The sequence below is a fragment of the Colobus angolensis genome, unplaced genomic scaffold (genome assembly GCF_000951035.1).
Source record: "Colobus angolensis palliatus isolate OR3802 unplaced genomic scaffold, Cang.pa_1.0 Scaffold83, whole genome shotgun sequence".
Lineage (NCBI taxonomy): Eukaryota > Metazoa > Chordata > Mammalia > Primates > Cercopithecidae > Colobus > Colobus angolensis.
Genome location: NW_012122154.1, coordinates 3,624,182 through 3,649,081, shown reverse-complemented (window position 1 = coordinate 3,649,081; position 24,900 = coordinate 3,624,182). Strand labels below are relative to the sequence as shown.

Below are 24,900 nucleotides of genomic sequence, written 5' to 3'. Positions count from 1 at the left end.
CCTGTAGTCCCAGCTACTCGGGAGGCTGAGGCAGGAGAATGGCGTAAACCCAGGAGGCGGAGCTTGCAGTGAGCTGAGATCTGGCCACTGCACTCCTGTTCGGGCAACAGAGCGAGACTCCGCCTCAAAAAAAAAAAAGAATGGCAAAAATTAAAAAGACTGATAATAGCAAGTGTTAACAAAAAGATGTGGAACAAGTGTAACTCTCAGACATTGCTAGTGGGAGGGTAAACTGATCCAACCACTTTGGAAACTCTTTGGCAATATGTATCAAAGCTAAACATACACCTACATTAGAACCTAGAAATGGTAGTCCTGGTATGTGTGTGTGTGTATGTGTGTGTGTGTGTGTGTGTGTGTGTGTGTGTGTGTATTTTATATATATTATATATATGTTTTATATATATATACACATTTGTATATAGAGAGAGTCTTGCTCTGTCACTCAGGCTGGAGTAGTGTGATCATGGCTCATTGCAGCCTTGACCTCCCAGTATTGGGACTACAGGCGCACACCACTAGGCTTGGCTAATTTTTGTACTTTTTCTTGTAGAGACAGGATTTCACCATGTTGCTCAGGGTGGTGTTGAACTCCTGGGCTCAAGTGATCTGCCCACCTCGGTCTCCCAAAGTGGGGGAATTACGGGCGTGAGCCACCGTGCCTGGCCACCTAGATATATATTCAAGAGACATGAATACATATATGTCCACTAAAAGACATGCAAAAGAATGTTTGTAATACAGCCAAACACTGGAAACAATCAATTGTCCATCAACAGCAGAAGGTATAAATTGTGATATATCCATACTACTCAATAATAAAAGAGAGTGAACTACTAATAAATATAACAACTTGGATGGATCTCAAAAATCTATTGAGGAAAAGAAGCTAGACCCCAGAAAAGTATATACTGTATAATTAATTTATATGAAATTCAACAACAGGAAAATTATCTATGAGGATAGAAGTCTGAATAGTGATTAATTTGGGGCAAAGGGAGAAATTAACAATAAATGGACACAAGGAAACCTTCTGAGATGATGCAAATGTTCCATATGTTGATCTGCAAGGTTGTATATAGATGAAAAATAATCAAACTATATACAAAATATATGTGCACTTTAATTGTATGTTATTCCTTGATTTAAAGAAAATCCATTGAACACTGACACATCTCCAAATATCTAAATCCTAAACCTAAGAAATGCAATTATAACAGTATCTTCTTGCTTTTGAAAAAAACTTTGAATTTCAAGAGTTTCTCATGATTCTGCTACAGAATTTTTATAAGTTGCATCTACACCAACCACTCACTGAATGGGTTCCATATACAGCTTAAAAATCAAATTGATTTACATGTCATGCATAAACTAAATATGAAGATGTTTTCAGTGATCACTAATTCCCCAAACTTCCCTGCAAATTGGGATTTCAAATGTTTCAATATCGGTATTTTCTTTCAATAAACTTAAGCTACAGATAGTGTAAATATCACTTATCTTTGAAAAACAAAAACAAACAAAAAACCTCTCTTAATCCACATTTCCCTCCAGCAACATCCCACTGATTTCTCTTCTTCACCCTCATAGCTAAACTTCTGGAAAAAATGGTTTGTAATCAACGTTTCTACTTCCTCTATTCCCATTTCCGCTTTCACCACTTCGATTTGGTTTCCATCCCCACCACTCCACAGAAACCACTTTTGTCAAGGTCACTAGCAAGTGTTATGTTGCCAAAACCAACCACACTCTTTGTCCTTATCTTACTTGATTTCTCAGCCACATTCAACATAGCTGACCACCCACTCCTTCATGAAATACTCTTCTTTCTTGAATTCCGTTACACCACACTCTGATGGTTTTCTTCCTGTCTCACTGGCTGCTCTTTCTCTTTTGCTGGCTTCTCCTCTACCTGACCAAATGAGGTATGTCTCCAGGCACTATCCTGAGAGCACTTCTCTCAATATATTCTCTGTTTAGGTGATCCCATTCATTCCCTTGGCTTTAAATATCATTGACTGGGCGTGGTGGCTCACGCCCATAATCCCCAGCACTTTGGGAGGCTGGGGGCGGGGGGGGCAGATCAAGAGGTCAGGAGTTCGAGACCAACCTGACCATCAAGGTGAAACCCTGTTCTCTACTGAAAATACAAAAAACTAGCCGGGCGTGGTGGTGTGCACCTGTAATCCCAGCTACTCAGAAGGCTGAGGCAGGAGAATCGCTTGAACCCCGGAGGCGGAGGTTGCAGTGAGCCAAGATTGTGCCACTGCACTCCAGCCTGGGTGACAAGAGTGAGACTCCATCTCATTAAAAAAAAAAAAAAAATCATCTATTATCGTCTATTTGCTGAAGAAGACAGCCAAAGCCAAATTCCTATCACTAGCCAGACCTCTTCTTTAGAGGAGAGGTTCCTGAGCCTGCCTCCTACCATTACTCTCCATATTAGCATTCTTTTTATTTCCTTCATAGCACTTAGCATAAATTTAATTATTTCAATTGTTATTACTTGTTCTTTGGTCTGTAAGGGCCAAAGCTTTGCCTGCCTTGTTCACCACTGTATTGCCAGTATTTTGCATATGTGGCACAAAACAGGTATTCAATAAATAGTTTTAGAATGAAGAATGAAGATTTCTGACTTTGAATTATATTGTATAATAAATGTTGTATTACAAGATTCCTCAAAATTAAATGTTATAAAACTGTCATTCTTCAACTATCTTTTAAAATCTTTTAAACAATAAAAAACATATGTTAAGTACACATGTGAAGACGACCCACCACTGATGCAATGTATGCTATCAGAGTGATGACAAGTTTTGCTGCTACTGTTTAAACTGTAAGCAATGCTGGTCAAAATTTTTTTTATTTAAAAAAAAAACAGGCCAGGAGCGGAGGCTCACACCTGTAATTCCAGCACTTTGGGAGGCCAAGGCAGGTGGATCACCTGAGGTCAGGAGTTCGAGGCTAGCCTGATCAACATGGAGAAATCCTGTCTCTACTAAAAATACAAATTAGCCGGGTGTGGCGGCACATGCCTGTAATCCCAGCTACTCGGGAGGCTGGGGCAGAAGAATTGCTTGAACCTGGGAGGTGAAGGTTTCAGTGAGCTGAGATTGCGCCATTCCCCTCCATCCTGGGCAATAAGAGCGAAACTCCATCTAAAAAAAAAGTAGGCCGAGCATGGTGGCTCACGCCTGTAATCCCAGAACTTTAGGGAGGCCGAGGCAGGTGGATCACAAGGTCTGGAGTTCGAGACCAGCCTGGCCAATATGGTGAAACCCTGTCTCTACTAAAAATACAAAATTAGCTGGGCGTGGTGGCGCATGCCTATAATCCCAGCTACTCAGGAGGCTAAGGCAGGAGAATCGCTTGAACCGGAGAGGCAGAGATTGCAGTGAGCCTAGATCACATCACAGCATTCCAGCCTGGGTGACAGAGCAAGACTCCGTCTCAAACAAAAAAAAAAAACAACCAAAAAAACAAAGTCCCAATTGTAATATAAATGTGGAATAAGTGAGAGTAAATAATACTCTATATTTCAAAATGCAAATGCACCAGCACAATTATTCCAGAAGACAGAATAAGGTAGATAGACGTATTTATAGAATCACCATGAATGCAATAGCTAAATGCAGAAGGATGCATGCTGCATCAATTTAAAAAAAAAAGGAAATAAAATTTTAAAAACAAGGAAATAAAACCATGTATTAAATAAAAAACAATAATAAAATGGTAAAAGAGGCTAAGCTCTAAACTAAACAAACATATCCTTCCTCAATGTACATGGTAATTGCAATCCTAGACAAATTAGAGTGTACTAAAACCATGCAAAAATGGGTCATGTTTGAACATAAAACAGAGTTAGAGCCTTGAAGTCATTAGATAGCACAAAATGTCACTATGTTTCAGAAAAGGGAGGATTCTTCTTAGAATGAGGGATGGCTTCCTAAAGGATACGGCATTTGGAATAGACCATAAAGGATGAGTGAGGATTTCAGTTGGCATGATTGTGGTGCTATTCACAGTGCTGGGAAGTCAGAAGAAGTTGGTTTGTAATGGAGAGAAAATTAGTTCATTTTTGGACTTGTTGAGTTGGAAGAACAGCATTAGAAAAATGGGGAGTGAGGGAAAGCAATTCCTGAACAGGGAAATACTAAGCAGTCCAGAGTCACATTAGAGGACAGAAGATACTGCTGGAAAGGTACTGAAGCTACGTTGTGGAGTATCTTAAATGTCCAACTAAAAAATATTTTAAATGGTGTTTGAGTAGGAGGATAACTTTATATTTTAGGAAGATCATTCTGGCAGCAATCCTCAAAACAGATTAAAAGAGGCAAGTCTAGATACAAGGTTACTAGTAGGAAAAATACGTGAAGGTCTAAATCAGTCATTTTCAAAATGTGTTTTATGGAATCCAGGGTTGCAGAGGGCTGCCACAGGTGCTGATCTATGGCAAGAGGAAGATGGGCTTAACAGTGGTCTCTTGCTCCTTCTCCAATCTCTCATTTGGAACATTACACTTGCATCTGATCCCACATAAGATTTTAGTATAAACCATGTTCTGTTGCAAAAAAACAAGTTTTTGTCTTGTTTTTGTGTCTAATCTTAATTCTTGTTGAAATGTAAGACTAATGGTGAAACACCTCAAGGTCATCATATAATCATCAAGTATCACCGTGTAGAGTTACAGTAGTTATAAAATCTATAAGCACTACATGAATTCCTAATATCGACTTGTCCAATCATTATTTGTCCTATTATATAGATTGGATCTCCCTCCCCAAATTGGATTATGTGTAAACATGTTCTAGTTGTTTAGGTCTGGGGCAACTAAATCCATGCTAGGTCATTGATGTTTGCAATGGTATCTGTACAGTCCTTTGAGAATCTCCAAATTCCTTTTATTGAGAAGTGCATACTATGCTATTGGCTTGGCACACTTAGAAGCTATGTACTTGTTTGTGCATTCTGGTCTCCTAGCCCTATTAATTCAAATCTGAAAAATTAGTCTGGCAGTATTGGCACACGCCTGTAATCCCAGCTACTCAGGAGGCTGAGGCAGGAGTGCTTCACCTTATTATTTCAGAACAGTTTTTAATTAAACTATTCCCAGAAACTTGAGAAAGGATGATAAGTAATCTTTGCTTCAAAGTTGAATTGCAAAAATATTTAACATTCATTTTATTTAATTCTGAACATAAAAATCAAACAAGAAGTGCCCCAACCTTATTATAAGCATTTAAGATTTATAGTATACAATGATGATGTAACATGTATTATAATATACAATGTATATTGTATATGTACATTATAAATCTTTTCAATGCTTGTAAGGTTACATGTTACATGTCCTTGTTAGTGAGTAGTTGATTACTATACTGTGACAGAAGCATGCCCCAAGCACCTGAGCCTTAGCCTTTACAAGCACTTAATGAAGTACAGGGAATAAGACAGTTAGTAATATACTTATTTATTTATTTATTTATTTATTTTTTGAGACAGAGTCTGGCTCTGTCGCCCAGGCTGGAGTGCAGTGGTTCAATCTCCACTCACTGCAACCTAGGCTTCCCGGGTTCAAGCAATTCTCCTGACTCAGCCTCCTGAGTAGCTGGGATTACAGGCACGTGCCACCACACCCGGCTAATTTTTGTATTTTTAGTAGATTTCACTGTGGTTTCACCATGTTGGCCAGGCTGGTCACAAACTGTTAATAATATTCTTACTTAAATAACTTACAGCACGGTGGCTCACGCCTGTAATCCCAACACTTTGGGATGCCAAGGGCGGATCATCTGAGATCAGGAGTTCGAGACCAGCCTGGCCATCATGGTGACATACTGTCTCTACTAAAAGTACAAAAATTAGCCGGGCATGGTAGCGGGCACCTGTAATCCCAGCTACTCAGGAGACTGAGGCAGGAGAATTGCTTGAACCTGGGAGGCGGAGGTTGCAGTGAGCCGAGATCGTACCACTGCACTCCAGCCTGGGCAACAAGAGCCAGACTCTGTCTCAAAATAATAATAATAATAATAATTTTACATGAGAAAATATGCACAGGAGAAAAAAGACCAGCAGCACCATGATTTTACTCATCACATTTATAAAATTTTAATATTTGGAAAAAAAAGTCTCATTCTGAGGTCAGAGGATAAATTTATACACTGACCATCTTCAATACTTTAAAGTCTGGAATTGTATGTGAAATTCAAATGAAATTTAAATCAAGTTGGCCCGTGAAGTACACTTGTGGAACTGCATACACTGTATGTAAGCATATAAATCAACTATTAGTGATTCTTAGCAGTCTAGGTTAAGGGATTTCTTAACTAAGAAATAGAGGTAGATAACAGCAAAAATGATTAGTTGTTAAATAAATAAAATTAGTTACTTCCAGTTTTCATACTGGACAATATTTTCCATCAGTTATGATGTAATTCTATATCCATAAAAATGTTATAGGTTTGTGAGAGTGATCTTTTTCTCATATCCACAGACTCCTCTAGGAAACAGGAAATTGTTCTGATGTGCCAAACATTCTGGTAAGTTAATAGTCTCTCTAATAGACAGTACTTCTTAAATGAACTGATGTTGCTGTGATAGAGTATTCAAATTAAGTGAAGTTATATTCAACAAGTTTAAGAATCAAAACATCTATTGTGAAGAAATGGTTTATTGTGGAAACTGCAGTGCTTGTTTAAATAGGTACTGAAATAAAAAATGTACCAAAATTATTAAATAAAGCCAAAAGTTAGAAGGCATTGTATTTTGTGAGGGGCGTGGATTAGAAAAATGGCAGTATTCACCCATTGGATTTAGCCAATACTTCAATCTCTTCTACTAAACCTTTAACAGCACCTTTAAAAATTAGCCAGCAAAATATACCAGTTTGAATGTCTCTATTTTCCTTCCTCCCTTTTACTATAAAAGCTGGGCAAGGCCAGGCGCGGTGGCTCACGCCTATAATCCCAGCACTTTGGGAGGCTGAGACGGGCGGATCACGAGGTCAGGAGATCGAGACCATCCTGGCTAACACAGTGAAACCCCGTCTCTACTAAAAATACAAAAACTAGCCGGGCGAGGTGGCGGGCGCCTGTAGTCCCAGCTACCTGGGAGGCTGAGGCAGGAGAATGGCGTCAACCCGGGAGGCGGAGCTTGCAGTGAGCTGAGATCCGGCCACTGCACTCCAGTCCTGGCGACAGAGCGAGACTCCGCTTCAAAAAAAAAAAGCTGGGCAAGTAAAGAGTCAAGTGACCAAACACACAGGCAACTCATTCATTAATTTATTAAACAAATATGACTACAGGCCTACTACGTGCTGGGGACTGGGTTGGGTACTAGTTACCACCGGTTATGAAAAGATCCCTAGTTACGCATGGTGGCACATGCCTCTAGTCCCAGCTACTCAAGAGGATGAGGTGGGAGGATTGCTTGAGCCCAGGAGTTTGAGACCAGCCTGCAATGTAGAGAGACCCCATCTCAAAAATTAAAAAAAAGAGAGAGAGACCCCTAAACTTTGGAAATTAACAGTCTGACAGAAGGGGCTATAGGTATATTAATCAACAAAATAAACAAGAAACCTAGTTGAATAATCCTTAGATAATTCAGAGTAGAAAAATAATAGCTTTGTACTGTTTCACGAGTGACAGTATTGAAATGTTTTCCATTTCTTATTTTAAAAGTGTCCTTCATTGGCTGGGCATTGGTGGCTTATCCCTGTAATCCTAGCACTTTGGGAGGCCAAGGCAGGAGAATCTTTTGTGCTCAGGAGTTCAAGACCAGCCTGGGTAACACAGCAAGACTTTGTCTCTATTTAAAGAAAAAAGAAAGAAAGAAAACTTTCCTTTGTAAACCCACAATAACCTAATGTGCCAAAAATTTCATCTCTAAGAATACTACTAAGTACAATGTGTGACATATTGCCAATTCCACTTTCACAAAAAATCACGCAGTAAGCTGATTTTAAGTACTGACAATAAGTAAAGCGTAATGCACTTTGTTTCATATCCATTATCAAGCACCTAGTTTTTTTTTTTTGCTTTTTTTGTTTTTTTTGTTTGTTTGTTTGTTTGTTTTTGAGATGGAGTCTCGCTCTGTCACCCAGGCTGGAGTGCGGTGGCACGATCTTGGCTCACCAAAATCTCCGCCTCCTGGGTTCAACCAATTCTCCTGTCTCAGCCTCCCGAGTAACTGGGACTACAGGTGCCTGCAACCATCAAGTACCTAGTTTTTAACTCTCTCCTGGATTGGACACATATCTAACATAATATTGTCATATGGTATTGGTATCTAATATAATATGGTAATTCCATATTATTTTCATTTACTCTATACCACTTTGGACTTAAACTTTTTGTTGTTGTTGAGACAGGTTCTCACTCTGTTGCCCATGCTGGAGTGCAGTGGCGTCATTACAGCTAACTGAAGCCTCAAACTCCCAGGTCAAGCCATCCTCCCACCTCAGCCTCCCGAGTAGCTGGGACTACAGGTGCACACCACCACACCAGGCCAATTTATTTTTATTTTATTATTATTTTTTATGAAACAGGGCCTCACCATGTTGCCCAGGCTGGTCTCAAATTCCTGGCCTCAAGAAATCCTCCCACTTTGGCCTCCCAAAGTTCTGGGATTACAGGTGTGAGCCACTGTGCCCAGCCCTTAAATTTTTTAAATAACTTTTTAATTAAAAAAAAAAAAACCTTTACTTTTGGATGCAAAAACCAGATTTCAATTAGGCTGAAAAAATAATCCCATTCAGAATCACTAGGGATAAAAGTATTTTGATGAGTTATACAGTAATATTAATTAATAAAGTTATACACAGATTACTTTTCAACCTACATATATTATAAATGAATTATAAGTATTGTATCATTATTGAATCTTTTTTTAGTGATCCAAAAGGCCTTGGTGTCATCCTTATGATTTTTTTTTTTTTTTTGAGACGGAGTCTCGCTCTGTCGCCCAGGCTGGAGTGCAGTGGCCAGATCTCAGCTCACTGCAAGCTCCGCCTCCCGGGTTTTAGGCCATTCTCCTGCCTCAGCCTCCCGAGTAGCTGGGACTACAGGCGCCCGCCACCTCGCCCGGCTAGTTTTTTGTATTTTTTAGTAGAGACAGGGTTTCACCGTGTTAGCCAGGATGGTCTCGATCTCCTGACCTCGTGATCCGCCCGTCTCGGCCTCCCAAAGTGCTGGGATTACAGGCTTGAGACACCGCGCCCGGCCTCAATGGATATTTTAATAGACTAATTGTGATCCTGAAATCTGCCTATGTAAATGTAACAGTTAAAATCTGACTTTACACAAAAAAGAATGAAATCATATCGTTTGCAACAACATGGATGCCGCTGGAGGCCATTATTCTTAGTAAATTAACAAAGAAAGAGAAAACCAAATACCGCATGTTCTCACTTACGAGTGGGAGCTAAACACTGGGTACACATGGACTGTTATGAGTCAATGTGACCCCCAAATTAGACACTGGGGACCCCAAAATGGGGAAGGGTGGGAGGAGGGCAAGGGTTGAAAAACTACCTATAGGATACTATGGTCGTTATTTGGGTGACAGGATCAATAGAAGCCCAAACCTCAGCATCACATAATATATTATGTAAGAAACCTGCACATGTACCCCCTAAATCTAATTTTGTTAAAATTGGCTTTAAGTGACAGTGTAGCAAAAAATATCCAACAACATTTTTGTTTTCCAAGCTTTCTTTTTCAATTATACAGCTTAAGTGTTAAAAAAAAACTACTGAGTTTTATCAAATAATTACTAGCCCCAATCTCCTACTTTAAAAATTTATTTAAATAAAATGCATCACAATAAACATAATAAAAAGTACTTTTTCAGCACTATTTTAATTGAATGCAACAAATTCTGAGGGCCTTCTATGAACCGGAAACTGTCCTTGGCACTCAGTGTACAAAAACAAGACGCAGTCTCTGCTCTCCAGAAGCTTAAAGACCAGAGGCGCAATAAACACCTAAATCAATAAATAATTTCAACACAATGTGGTAGAAATAGACACAGAAAGGAGAGGCCTTTAGCCAAGGTGAAGGAACATGAGAGAGTGGGTAGGGGTGATCACCAAAAGGCACTAGGAGGAGGTCATCAGAAGAAGGTCATCGTAGAGCCTTCATGGCGATGATGCCTGAACAGAGTCTTGAAAGATGAGCAGGCATAACCAAGTAGAGAATGGGTGAACATAATAGTAAAGACATGGAAGTGTGAAATAGCATACTGGATTATAGGAAGCATAAACAGGAATTTTGAAAAAATATGTTCTACCAGGACGCCATGGCCTTTCTGTGGCTTTTGTTTCTTAAAACCTTTGTATTTCATCCTCCATAGGCTCACAACTGAGGACAAACAGATTCCATCAACTACAGGCTTTATCTCCGTTAATCTCTGCCATCCAGAACATGGAAAGGGACCTGAAACAAAAGACTACTACCAAACAATCTATGTGGTAAGAAATATAAGCTAATATCAAGAAGGAGACAAAAATTGTACAATATTCTGGGTATATTTGGTGTAGGGGCATTCAGCTTTACATCGCTCAAAATCCCTGTGAGAATATATTATGGAATAATACATGATCTGATGGTCAGAACAGTAACTCAGAGTTGCGGAAATAAACTTATCTCTCGTGTACCTTGCTTATAAAGCAGGGGGCTGTGTAATAAATATACTTAGAAAAATTTTTACTCAATATTGTTAAAAATAAAAATGGTTTACATTAAATAAGAAGTCTGCCATTACCTGTGAAATTCATGTTTGTGAACCACCTCATTTCCTGACCATAACAGACAGAAGAGATGTTATAGTACAAATAACAAAATTTAGTGATTCATAAAGAGCCTTTGGGTAGAAAATATTTAAGATCACAGATTGTGAGAAAATTAAAAAGCTATAGCTTCTGATTTAGTATATGCATTAAATCTTCATTTCTACAAGATTTCTATTTCAAAAGTTTATTCATCTGACATCTTCATACGTAGAAAGTCTCAATACATTAATTAAAAGATAAATGAATTTGCTAAATGACTTTATATGCTGAATGAATTATATTCAGTATTGCATTGTAAAATAAACTGTTATGAATCAATGTAACCCCCAAATTGGGCAGAAAATAAAAGTATTCCATGAAGTATTCTACTTTCTTACATTGCCAAGAGAGGTATACACTACAGACCAAATCTCTATTCTAGACTGAAATCAAAACCACAAGATGATATAAAAAATATTTTAAATATCAAAAACATGGGCCAGATTAGTCAATTTTGGGTAGCCATAATGAACTAGATATTTTACCACATCAAATACTCTATCCTCAAGGACCTGACATTAAAATAGCCAAATTCACATAATTAACCTATTTTTAAAATTTAAATGTTAAAGTTTTTGCATTAAGCATAATCTATACTATCTCCATGGACCTATAAATTTAATCTAAGCATGTAAACACAACTTTTAAAAATTATTGATCTATATTCTCTTTCCATTTATAGTCTACACATTCTAAATTAAATTCTACACAAGTTTTCATTCTTTTCTTCTTAAGCGAGTCTTCATCCAGGCTTATTAAATATCTATGTTAGTACACCAATAACCTAAGATATGTTTCTTTATTTATTTTATATAATAAGATTAGTTTCTTTATTTCACATTAAATAAATGAACTTGGAAGTATTAACATTTATAGAGAAATATTCCAGTTTCTATGGATTTACACGATTCTGTACATTATCCTTGATATGTGGTATGGTTAAGGCTAGGAAAAATAGTGTCGGAGTACTGATTTATAATTTCATAAAAACAAATTAATCATTTGTAATAATTAAAGCATAAGAGCTTTTTAAAAATTATTTTTCCCATAGTATACAACAGCCCAACTTTTTTTCCTTGTTATTGGCCAATAAAACCTTTGTTAAAAATTACACTTCAATAGACCATTATTTAAATGTTAAAAATGCAAAATTTTTAGTTTTCAACCCCTAATTTAAAAAATTAAAAGCATAAAGTTTTTGATATTTTAATAACTTAATATACTCTAGAAATAAAGCTGCCAAAGATCAGTTCATTGTTAATTAGAGATCCTCCCATTATTACGAAGAAAATATTCACAATCTTCATATTTATCAAAGTAACATTTTAGTTAGGTGTCAATATCTCATTTTTAATAGAATGAAATTCTGAATTTCATAATCCCACCATCCCCCCAAGTTGAGATGCATTTGCCATTTTCAAGGTTTTAGAAACACTTGTTGAAAAGACCATTGAAGAGTTTACAGTAGCAGTGTGAAATTTTAGGTATCCCAAGGAAGTACAGAATGAAAAATGTTTGAGAAGCGAGGATAGCGTTACGACTTTCAAAATTAATTAATATGAAACTCCTAAAGTGAACCTGATTTTTGCGTTGGGTAAAGAAGACTGCATTAGAAGATCGAATTCCAAGGGAATTTTAAAGCCAACCGCTTTAAAATGTACCTTTCCTATATGACACCATTTACCCTTGTAAGAAAACAACTTACTCAGATTAGCCTAATTCCAATGAACACTGAGGCCATGAAGGAAAAAATATCCCAAAGTGTTAGTTATTCCACCCCCAGATTTGCAGGCGTTTCAGGGACACCCCTTAAGTGCTCTTCCTCTGCAGATGTAGGGTAGACCCCCCATGTCTGACAACCCTTTAGAAATAAAATTGCAAAGAAGTTATCACTTTCCAAAGGGCGGGGGAAGGACAAGTGAGAGACGTAAGAGAACCGACGCGCTTTGTCCTCTGAAATACCTCATATTTACTTTTGACAAAAGAAATAAATAGAAGCAAAACCGAGATTCATAAGAAACTCTTTCTGCTGTGCACAGGCCAAGCTTCTCAAAGACCCCGGAGAAAAGAAGCGGGCTGGAGGCTCACCTTCCATGTCGCTGCCGGGCCCGGCTGGAGCTGCCGCTGTGGCTACCCGGCCTCTCCACGTGCTCCTGCCGTCGCCTGGGCTCAGCGCGCAGCTGGCGGGAGATTCCCGGCGCGGGGAGTCCCCGGGATCCGGCCGCTGCGTCGGCGCAGACTGAAAGGGGCAGGAGCCGACGACCTGCCGGTGCGCGGGGTTACAGCGGCGCTGGCTGGCGGCGGCTTTAAAGGACGCTGGCCGCGGAGTGCGGCGAGTTCCGCACCTCCAGCCCCCTTTTGAATGTCAAACCCAAGGAACCCTGACAGGATGGAAATGGCGCATCACTAAATTGTCTCAAAATGTCTATTTTAGAAGGATAATGGATGAGAAAAGTAATATCACACGGAGGGTGGGGGGTCAGCCTTGCTTTCTTGGCAAGCTCAAGTTCAAAGACGTTTATCTTAAATTGAGGGAGATCTGGAACTTTTTGTCTAGATTCGGTGATAAACAGCCGTGGAAAGTATCAATGAGAACTCCCTTCTTTCAAATTATTTTTTTTTTTCCTTCCTCACTTTTTCATTTCACATGGTAAAAGTTTTTGATTCAAGTTTTCAGAAAGACAGTTGGATTTTGGCACTTTTATCAATTCAACTTTTTAATTTTTGGAAGCAATTATCTCACTTTTGTTTTCCCTCTGGGAACTGCTTGGTTTATTTGCCACGACTCACACAATACTACCCACTCTATATAAATAGAGTGAGTGTTTTATAGAGTGTGTTGATTTTCTCCCAGCCTGCCTTCTTCCAAATAGACACCTTACAAAAATACGTATAGGCTGTACCAGAAAATTAATCAAAGAAAGTAGAGCTAAGGGTTGAAGGTAGGGGCAGTAAGATAGTAAAATTAACTTAAAGATGTTAGTATACAGATATGTATCAGTCAACATCTCCTCCCAACATCCTCCCTACTGTCCAGAGGTAAAGCACACATTTGACTGCAGAGAGAGGAAAGGGGAAGTGACCACAAAACTGTTTTTCAAAGCAGAACTTTTCTTCACATTGAGGTTTAAGTGACATTGTTCAGGTGAGCCCTTCTAAAGATGCCCAGAGTGTTGGATAATATACGAATGAGTCTCAAAAGGCCACCATCACCGCTATTAGAAAATTATATGAGTGTATACAAATATATTTGAGACTTAAGGTTGAGGATTTGTGCATCAGCTGACCATATCAGAAGAAACCCACACTTACAAGTTAAAGTATACATGCTGTAATTTTATGAATTGTAGTTTTAAACAATAGTACGTCATTGGTATAGGCAGTCTATGTGATGTCTGTATATACAAATATATTTAAGTGGGTGAAAAACTACACTGGCTTTAAGCACCGCAGTAGCATCTCTATAACTGCATGAGTTGGGAGTTCTGCAGGATATCAATTTTGGAGAAATACTCTAAACACTAGGTCTAATTTTAGTACTGAAAGGGGAAATTTGTTGTTTGTTAGTTTCTAGAAGCAAAAATAGCACATCAAAAGTAGCAGAAGAGGAACTGTAAAATTTCACAAGGATGGTATGAGGATGAAAACTTATTTGGTTATTAAAAAGCTGTAGGCCAGGCACGGTGGCTCACACCTATAATCCCAGCACTTTGGGAGGCCAAGGCAGGTGGATCACGAGGTCAGGAGTTCGAGACCAGCCTGGCCAACATGGCGAAATACTGTCTCTACTAAAAGCACAAAAATTAGCTGGCTGTGGTGGCGCACGCCTGTAATCCCAGCTACTCAGGAGGCTGAGGCAGGAGAATCGCTTGAACCCTGCAAGCGAAGGTCGCAGGGAGCCAAGATCATGCCACTGCACTCCAGCCTGGGTGACGGAGTGAGACTTCATCTCAAAAAAAAAAAAAAAAAAAAAGTTGTAAGGAAACTTCATGATTTTCCATTACAATGTTCTCTGTATATTTGAAAGTAGAATGTGTTAGTACTCTGTAAATAGTTCAATACTGAGTATTTCAGACTCCCGAGAGTGACACCTAAGGGGATTGAAAGTGGATTGGTAAAATAATTTATGTAGCTACTCCATCTTCAAGGAGATGCAGCATAAATCCCCACTGTTTAAGTGTGGGTGCACAAAGTGACTTCCTTCTGAAGAGTATAGTATGAAAGCGGGGGAATAAGCTGACAGTGGAGAAACCTAACAAACAGTACCTCAGCCAGCAGACCAAGGTTAACATCAAGTGATAAGGCATGTTCAGCAGACCAAGGTTAACATCAAGTGATAAGGCATGTTGATAGTATGTCTCCTTGATGTGATGTGATGGGAATGTCATTTTATCTCTGTAATCTTCATCCTAAGAACTCATAGTTCCAGTCTAATATGGTGAAAGACAAAATTCCAGTAGAGAGGCATTCTACAAAATACCTCACCAGTTAAAGCCAGGTCAAGACCTTCAAAAACAAGAGAAGTCTGACCCAGCCAATGGGAATCTAAGGAGATACAATGACTATAGGTAATGTGGGATCCTGCATGAGATCCTGGAGCAAAAACAAACAAACAAACACACAAAAAAGAAACGGGGTGGAGAGGACATTGAATAAAAAAGTAAGGAAATCTGAATAAAGTTTGGACTTCAGTTAATAGTAATGTATCAATATTAGTTCATTAATTGTAAGAAATGTACCATACCAATGTAAGACATCAGTAATAGGGAAAATCGGGAGGGAGTATGTAAAAACTCCCTGCACTGTTTTTGCAATTTTTCTGTAAATATAAAACTCTTCTAAAATAAAAAGTTTATGTGAAAAGAGTGGATGGGTACTTCTGACAGACAACTATTACTCATTTGGTTAAGTCTCCTCTCATAGGATTTAGTTTATCACATAGGATTTACAAGGATCAATTACTTACAAAAAACCGAGAAGCCAATAAAACACACTGTGGATTTATAACGTACTTTGACAAAAACTGGAATGATGAACTTGTAGGGAATCAAGATAATGCCTAAATCTGTCCTCATTATCATCACCTTAAGAAGAGAGCAGTTGAGACCAGACCATGAATCCAGACATGGTAACTGACAATGGGTGGATCTGACTCACTGAGTCACATTTCATGGCTTATGCTATATAGGTAGAATTAACAGTGACTAAAAATGAAATTACTGACAAAGGTTGCTCCTGGACCATATGAGATAGTCCAAGTACTGACTCGGCTCAAAGGAAATAAAACCGAAAACTCTTGATCTCACCCAAAATAACCATTCTGCACCCTGTCTGAACCTTGGGCTCTCTCTACTAACCAGCCTACTCAAAACCACTACTGAGGGTGGTGTCCCGCTGCTAAGAAACACACAACACACAGGGCCTTTCGGGTCACCAAACTAGTAGCCAAGAAGGAACCATCAAAGACGAGGGCATGATCCCCTTTGGAGCTCCCTGATCTTGACTAATCATTCATCCCTACAGAAAAAGCCAATCTGGCTCTTGCCTTACAACTGGGCCCATTTTTAAAGCAAGGTCACTTCATCAACCTAGATGCGTTTGCACTGGGGGAGGTCTCTCACATCGCCTCATACTTGAAGTGAAAATGAAGATTCAACGTTCCTCTAGAGTGGGAAGGCCCAGAGGCGCCTTCTTGGCTCAGCAGTGGCTCCTCTGGGTCTTGGTCTTGCGGGTAAAGAATGCAATTAGGTAAAAATCGCGTGTCAGTTTGAAAGAGATTGGACACACAGTTTCAGTGTTCATGAGAAGAGAGGCGTAGGAAATCCCCACACGGGCCTCTCTGCTTCACGTGAGGGGGAAATTGTCACAAGTCTCTGCCTTCCTCAGGTCCCCTTCCTAGGGGATTCCTCATCGCATCCCCTAGCCGCCCTACCCCACCACGGTCCTTGTGACTCGCGGTGTTCTCTCCTTGATCCCTTCAGCCCCTAGACTGGGGAATCCCCGGAACGCGACGCTGTGGCTTCTTTTCCTTTACTCTCTTCCTCCCTTCCACTCCACTAAGAGAACAAGGGGCCAGGAGCGCGAGAAAATGGCGCCGGAAGCGAGGCGCGAAGAATTCGCGTGCCTGCTGCTCTGTGGGCGCGAGGGGAGCTGGCGTTCGCCTCGCCTCCCTCGCGGTCACCCAGCCCCAGCGCGCGAGAATCGAAGCACGCACGCGCTCTCCTGCGCGTCCGCTCCCGCGGTGGCGACGGACGGGTAGGGGAGGCGACCCCGGCGTTCTACTCCGCACTGTGGAGGAGGTGGGGAGGTGCAGAGGTGTTGGACCGGGGCTGAGGTAGGAAGGGGTCTGTCCCTCGACGCCTCCTGCGACGCCAGCCCCTGAACTGTGATGCGAACGTGGGTCCTACTCCCCGCGGTGCTCTGGTGCCTCACAGGAGGTGGGGCTCCCTCCGCCCGGTGCCCAGTCCTCTCCCTCTGCCCGAGCTTCCCGGTCCTGCCTCCTTCGCCCTGCCCTGCCCTGCCCTGCCCTGCCCGACTCTGACCCCCGCTCCTCTTCTAAGTAAAAGTCAGTGGTTTCTTTCCTCCGCAGTCCGATGCCCGCGATCTACGTTATTCAATGCGAAGGGCTTCCTTTATGGCAAGACAGGACAGCCAGGTAATAAGGACCTCTACACACGCGGGCCCATTGGAGGGGCCGGAACTGCGAAGCTCTTCCCGGAAGAGCTTCCCTTACCTGGAGGGAAGGGGAACGAGCCAGCCTTTATTGAGCATCTATTATACCAAGAATCTGCTTGGCAGTTCACGACGGTCTCATCTTTTCATCCTTACAGCGACCCCTATTGTGTCGCCTTGCTCTAAAGCCTTGCAGCTCGCAAGGGGCTGGGATTTATTCCAGATCTCTTTCTCTGATGCCATCTCACTTTCAGGTGTCTCTGCTGCTTTGCAACGCGGGAAACCCACGCAGAGGAGTGATTTCCAAGGCCTTCTGTTTGGAATATCTTTAATCTTCCCCTTATTAACTGGAAAACTCACACACATCCTTCAAGGCTCAGCTCAAATGTCCTCTATCTCTGCAGTGAAACTTTCCCGAGGAAAATTAATTACATAGCTAATTTTAGATAAATTGAGCCAGTTGATAGCACGTGTCATGTTTAGACTCCTTGTATGTTTGGGTTCTCTCCCCGACCCCCAACCAAATTGTAGGAGGTTGTCTTCATGTGCTCAGAGCCTGGCATTCAGTAGGCTTTAAAATTAATATCTTTCTGGGTTGCAGTGATTCCAAGCATACCATCGTTCTGTCCACCTAACCAAGGAACAAGGAGTAATCGCACATCTTCCTATATGCCCCAGATAGGCTTAATTATTGTTCCTAATGGAGAAAATCTGCAGTTAGAGATGGGGTTTCACCACGTTGGTCAGGCTGGTATCGAACTTCTGACCTCAGGTGATCTGCACGCCTCAGCCTCCCGAAATGCTGGGATTACAGGCATGAGCCACAGCACCCAGCATATATATATGTGTGTATGTATATGTGTGTGTTTGTGTATATATATACATATATATATATATATATATTTTTTTTTTTTTGAGACAGAGTCTCGCTCTGTCGCCCAGGCTGGAGTGCAGTGGCCGGATCTCAGCTCACTGAAAGCTCTGCCTCCCGGGTTTATGCCATTCTCCTGCCTCAGCCTCCTGAATAGCTGGGACTACAGGCGCCTGCCACCTCGCCCGGCTAGTTTTTTGTATTTTTTAGTAGAGACGGGGTTTCACCGTGTTAGCCAGGATGGTCTCGATCTCCTGACCTTGTGATCCGCCCGTCTCAGCCTCCCAAAGTACTGGGATTACAGGCTTGAGCCACCGCGCCTGGCCTATATATTTTTTAAGACAGGGTCTCTCTCCATCACCCAGGCTGGAGTGCAGTGGTGTGATCTCGGCTCACTGCAACCTCCGCCTCCTGGATTCAAGCAATTCTACTGCCTCAGCCTCCCAAGTAGCTGGGATTACAGGCGCCCACCACCATGCCCGGCAAATTTTTGTGTATTTTTAGTAGAGACGGGGTTTCACCATGTTGGCCAAGCTGGTCTTGAACTCCTGACCTAGGTGATCCTCCCAAAGTGCTGGGATTACAGGCGTGAGCCACCACTCCCGGCTGATCATCTTTAAAATAGTGTTGCTGAAGTCTTTTTCTGAACTTTTTTTGAGAGGGAGTCTCGCTCTGTTGCCCAGGCGGGAGTGCAGTGGTGCAATCTCGGCTCACTGCAGCCTCTGCCTCCCAGGTTCAAGCGAGTCTCCTCCATCAGCCTCCCGGGTAGCTGGGATTATAGGTCTGCATCACCACGCCAAGCTAAATTTTGTATTTTTAGTAGATATGGGGTTTTGCCATTTTCCTCAGGCTGGTCTCAAACTCCTGGACTCAAGCAATCCGCTGCCTTGGCCTTCCAAAATGCTGGGATTACAGGCATGAGCCACCGTGCCCAGGCCTTTTCTGAACTTTGAATTGCTTCCACCAACCCTCCAAAAAATTATGATTTGAGTGAGTTCTAAATCTGTACATTAAAATGAACTTTAAATGTATAATGCATATTTTTATAAACGAAACTGTAATATGGAAAAATGTCATGACTCACGACTAATAGTGTAGAGTTTTAAAAAAATTACTATGAGAAGCAAAAAGGACTTCATACTAGCGTTCTAAATGTTATATATTGATTTTTATTTTTATTTTATTTTATTATTTTATTTTTTTATTTTTTTTTGAGACGGAGTCTCGCTCTGTCGCCCAGGCTGGAGTGCAGTGGCGCGATCTCGGCTCACTACAAGCTCTGCCTCCCGGGTTTACGCCATTCTCCTGCCTCAGCCTCCCGAGTAGCTGGGACTACAGGCACCCACCATCTCGCCCGGCTAGTTTTTTGTATTTTTAATAGAGACGGGGTTTCACCGTGTAGACCAGGATGGTCTCGATCTCCTGACCTCGTGATCCACCCGTCTCGGCCTCCCAAAGTGCTGGGATTACAGGCTTGAGCCACCCCGCCCGGCCCCATATATTGATTTTTAAAATAGTGAAATCCAGCAAGAACTAATTCGTGTCTTCAGGACAAAATGGTAGGAGTATATTTCTTAATTTAATTTTGCTATGTAATATAGTTATACATTATTTTATTTCATCACAGAAAAAATATATGTAAAGTTACATCAAAATAGTCCAGTCCTTATCTGTATGGATTTTAAGCTTTCTAAAAAAGAAATAGTGGACCCCACCTACTTATGGATTGGGCCTAATGAAAACACGTTAACAGGTAAATTTGATTTTAATATGTACTTTTTTAATGATGTGAACATATTTTTAGAAAATCACTATTGCTTATTGGAAAGAACAAATTGAAATTTAATTTTAATGGCAGTTTCTCTTGCTCCCTACTTAGAAAAATCATGTTATATTTTGGCCACTTCCTTATTTTCTCCTTATGCAAAAACTGAAGCAGTAATTTTTGTGCCCTACTTCTCAGAGCTGTATTAATTCAAAGGTCTTTATAAAACCTAAAATTTATCATTGTAGCACCAGTAATAGGAGATGAAATATCTAATATATAATTTTTCGTGATGTTAAGAGTGCCTTGGAACATAAATATTTTTAATTAGTTTCCGTCTTGTCTGAAGAAATTGTGTAGTACTACAGAGCAATGTAATCTCTTTTTCTGAATTACTGGTATGAGCCAATTGACACTAGATGCCAAGAAACAAAGAAAACCAAAATATATTTCAAAAGTGTACTTATCTCATGTAGTCTTCGATAGAGTAATAGGACAGAATTAAGATTTTGTGGGATTCTTAAAGTTGAGATAGTTCATTAATTTTTAAAAATTTTGTATCTATTTGTAACTCCAAGTGTACTAAATAATGCTTGATATGTTGTATGTTAAATAAGTAATTTACTATTCTGTTTAGGAAATAATAGAATAAATATAACTAAAACTGGACAGCTGATGGTGAAAGATTTTTTGGAGCCTTTGTCTGGACTTTACACATGTACTCTTTCTTATAAGATTGTTAAAGCAGAAACCCAAGAAGAAAAGACAGTCAAAAAGAGATATGACTTTATGGTCTTTGGTAAGAATTTAGGCACCTTTTAACTTGTACATTTAGTTCGGATCATAATTAAGTGTATGGTTTCTTCGTTTAATGAAAAAGAGTCTGTAATAGGTGACTATCACCAATTATGACTTACAGAATATTTTGGGATGTATTTGACTAAGCAAACTCCTAAGTTGACATCAAGATAGTTTATCCTAAATAATCTTCTTTCAACTCCCTACTTGCCTCTGTCTAGATATGCAAGCACATCTACTTTATCACAATTTAGCAGGTAATTTTAAAACTGATCTTTAGTTCTATAAAGACAAGTTAATGATCCTTTTACTGGGCTGTGCTGACAGCAATAATAATTTCTGTGAATTAAGGCCCTCCCCAAAAAGTCTTTCTTTTTCTTGATACTGTTATCTATATAGCCAACCCACAGAAGCCATTTCTCTTGATGTACCAAGTACATAATACATCAGATGAAAACAACATTTTTCATTAAAGTTAACAGTTCTGTGTATTTTTGTGAGGACTAACTGATAAAATGTTATTAGATAAGTTTCTATGCTGATTGCAAGATTGATGGGATTGAGTATTACATGGTATTTGAAAATTGTTTGGTAGAGGAAATTAATGCTAGGCACCATTGCTTTTACTCTCATCTTTCTGTTTTTAAAGCCTATCGGGAACCTGATTATTCATATCAGATGGCTGTACGTTTTACCACAAAGTCTTGCATAGGGAGATACAATGATGCGTTCTTTAGAATGCTGAAGAAAATCTTGGATAATCTAATATCTGATTTGTCATGCCATGTCATAGAGCCATCATATAAATGCCATTCTGTTGAAATTCCAGAACATGGCCTCATACATGAGCTATTTATAGCATTTCAAGGTAAAATTTTTAAAATTTCTTTTATTTTGAATTTAGTCCTGAACCACAATAGATTGCAAACTTAATTACCATGTTAATATAAGATATTTTAAAAGTAATAGGTCTTAAATGTTTGTTAAGCACTAAAGTATGTAGTTGACCTTAGCCTGTTGATGGTTTTAAAACTTAACACACTAATTACTTTCAAATGACATATTGTTGCTTCTTTAAAATCAATATTTTATTAATACAGCCTTTATGCAGCTAATATTTCACTTATAACTTCTTATAGAATTTTAACTTGTATTTTTGAAAACTTAGTAAAAGTGAATAACCAAATCAAATTTATTTCTATTCATTTTAAAGCCTTGTAGTTACTTACATTAGCCCCCAGATGGAGTGAAACCATCAAGTATAAATTATTCAAATTGTGCACCTTGTTTTATTACTAGGATTAGATAGCTGGACTAAACACATGCCTGCATGCACAAGGAATGCAGCACTTGGACCTTTATTGAAATGTTTGGAACTTTTCAGAATCCCTTTGTGAATCTGTTGGTTTTTTCTCTTCAGTTAATCCTTTTGCACCAGGATGGAAAGGTGCTTGCAATGGATCTGTTGACTGTGAAGATATCACTAATCGTAATATCCTCCAGGTGAGAATTTCATGGTAAGGAAGAAGTATTTGTCTTTTTCTGTTTTTAGAGACAGGGTGTCACCCAGGCTGGAGTGCAGTGGTGCGACCATAGCTCACTGCAGACTCAAACTCCTGGGCTCAAGTAATCTTCCTGCCTCAGCCAAGGAAGAGTATTTGAAAATCAATAAAGCTATTTAAAAAATTTTTGTAAATACTTTGTTATATTGAAACATTTCTTTAAAAACCTATTTCTCCATGTTGTGAATATTTATCAATAATAAAAACATTTCTAAGGAGGAAATAAATTATTTTTTAAAAAACAAATATGAAGTATTAATAATATTGATTTTTCAAGTATCGATTTTTGGTTTCAGTTTTTTAAACTGAGGTTATGAGATTCTTAGTTATTTCAAGATGTGATTTTTTTTTCTTTATCAAAAGAGAGCTGGAGTATCAAGATGTGTTATTCTGGAGTAGCACATCTGTAATATTAGATAGTTCCCAAGGTTACCATTATGTATTTTATCTATTACAGAAGGATAGATCCCTGGTCTTTGTTCCCCAAGTGATGATTAAATAGTAACTTAAAGAACAACTTCACAAACATGTCACCCTACGTTAAGCCAATGGTGCTTCCAAAATTATATCTACATTGGTCATAATAGTTGCTCTCCCCTCTACCATCCTCAGAGGCTAAGGACGTAGTCTTAAAAATCCCTTCACTCTCTGGTCTAGTTCCTGAGCTCATACCCTTAATTGATACTGTGCATGGCTTATGAGAAGTACTTAGTTAAAATTAGTTATTATTAAATTCTGTGCTCAAAAACCCAAAATTTACATCAGTTTATAATGCTAATTAAAGAAAAGTATTTTTTTTCTTTTTTTTTTTTGAGACACAGTCTTGCTCTGTTGCCCAGGCTGGAGTGCAGTGGCGGCCATCTCAGCTCACTGCAAGCTCCATCTCCCAGGTTCAAGCAATTCTCCTGCCTCAGCCTCCCAAGTAGCTGGGACTAAAGGTGTGCACCACCACACCCAGCTAATTTTTTGTACTTTTGTCAGAGACGGGGTTTCACCATGTTGGCTAGGCTGGTCTCACTCCTGACCTCAAGTGATCTGCCCACCTCAGCCTCCGGAAGTGCTGGGATCACAGGTGTAAGTCACCACACCCGGCCAAGAGAAGTCTTACTTTCCGTTTTGCTTGGCTCTTTTTCTTTGATGATCATGGAAATTAGATATAATGAACCCCCAATTATCTACATATGGGATAGACATTGCAAATAATTCAAAACAAGTTTTTTAGTCTTAATTTTTCTTTTCATTTTGTTTTGTTTTGTTTTTGAGATGGAGTCTCATTCTGTCACCCAGGCTGCAGTGCAGTGGCGCAGTCTCGGCTCACTGCAGCCTCTGCCTCTGGATTCAAGTGATTCTTGTGCCTCAGCTTCCCGAGTAGCTGGGATTACAGGTGCCTGCCACTACACCTGGCTAAGTTTTGTACTTTTTAGTAGAGACGAGGTTTCACCATGTTGGCCAGGCTGGTCTCGAACTCGTGGCCTCAAGCGATTCGCCCACCTCTGCCTCCCAAAGTGCTAAGATCACAGGCATGAGCCACCGCGCCCAGCCTAATCTTAATTTTAATTTTTATTTATTTTAGTTTTTTTTGAGACAGAATCTTGCTCTGTTGCCAGGCTGGAGTGCAGTGGTGCCATCTCGGCTCACTGCAACCTCTGCCTCCTGGGTTCAAGGGATTCTCCTGCCTCAGCCTCCTGAGTAGCTGGGACTACAGGCACATAACACCACGCCCAGCTAATTTTTGAATTTTTAATAGAGACGGGGTTTCACCGTGTTGGCCAGGATGGTCTCGATCTCTTGATCTCTTGATCTGCCCTCCTTGGTCTCCCAAAGTGCTGGGTTTACAGGTGTGAGACACCGCGCCCAGCCAATTTTTCTTAACCATTGCACATATTAATTAACAACAGCTGATAAGGTCAAGGCTAGACTAATTTTGGTGTTAACACATACCTTTTCAGGAATTTATGTAAAGTATGGCATGCTTATAGTACATTATGCCTATGATACTGGAGGATAAATTTGGCTCATGGTTTAATAATTGTACCTTTCTCTGGTATTTTTCAACTTTAGGCAAGAAATCGAATAGAAGAATTTTTTTGGAGCCAAGCATATATTTTCTACCATAACTTTAATAAAACTCTACCAGCAATGCATTTTGTGGACCACAGTTTGCAAGTAGTACGTCTGGATAGCTGTCGACCAGGCTTTGGAAAAGATGACGGTCTACACAGTAATTGCGCTAGCTGTTGTGGTAACTATAAAATATAAATATCTAAATATTTAGGTTATAGAGTCAGAAGAACATATTTATAAGTAATTCACTTGGCATAACTGAATAGAATCTTTACAGTGATTCTCTTACCAAAAAAAAAAAATATATATATATATATTTAGCTAAAGGGAAGTAAAAATT

General features: G+C 39.8%; 2 protein-coding genes across 10 annotated transcripts in view; one reads left to right on the top strand and one right to left on the bottom strand.

The window, feature by feature from the left end:
• IKZF3 (IKAROS family zinc finger 3 (Aiolos)) overlaps window positions 1–13,171 on the bottom strand; it is a 95,624-nt gene extending 82,453 nt beyond the window's left edge. For 6 of the 8 annotated variants that reach the window (XM_011929877.1, XM_011929879.1, XM_011929880.1 and 3 more), the window contains exon 1: window positions 12,917–12,979. In XM_011929877.1, coding sequence (XP_011785267.1) covers window positions 12,917–12,923 — 7 coding nt within the window. In that variant the 5' untranslated portion in view covers window positions 12,924–12,979. Of the gene's footprint in view, window positions 1–12,916 lie in introns of all 8 variants that reach the window. The other 2 variants (XM_011929874.1, XM_011929878.1) reach the window with 1 other exon arrangement.
• A 3,843-nt stretch (window positions 13,172–17,014) lies between these two features.
• The window catches only part of ZPBP2 (zona pellucida binding protein 2), a 9,392-nt gene continuing 1,506 nt past the window's right edge, over window positions 17,015–24,900 (top strand). The window contains exons 1-7 of one of the 2 annotated variants that reach the window (XM_011929872.1): window positions 17,015–17,265; window positions 17,418–17,483; window positions 19,999–20,124; window positions 20,774–20,935; window positions 21,584–21,802; window positions 22,355–22,437; window positions 24,558–24,738. In XM_011929872.1, coding sequence (XP_011785262.1) covers window positions 17,217–17,265; window positions 17,418–17,483; window positions 19,999–20,124; window positions 20,774–20,935; window positions 21,584–21,802; window positions 22,355–22,437; window positions 24,558–24,738 — 886 coding nt within the window. In that variant the 5' untranslated portion in view covers window positions 17,015–17,216. The remainder of the gene's footprint in view (window positions 17,266–17,417; window positions 17,484–19,998; window positions 20,125–20,773; window positions 20,936–21,583; window positions 21,803–22,354; window positions 22,438–24,557; window positions 24,739–24,900) is intronic. The other variant, XM_011929873.1, reaches the window with a different exon arrangement.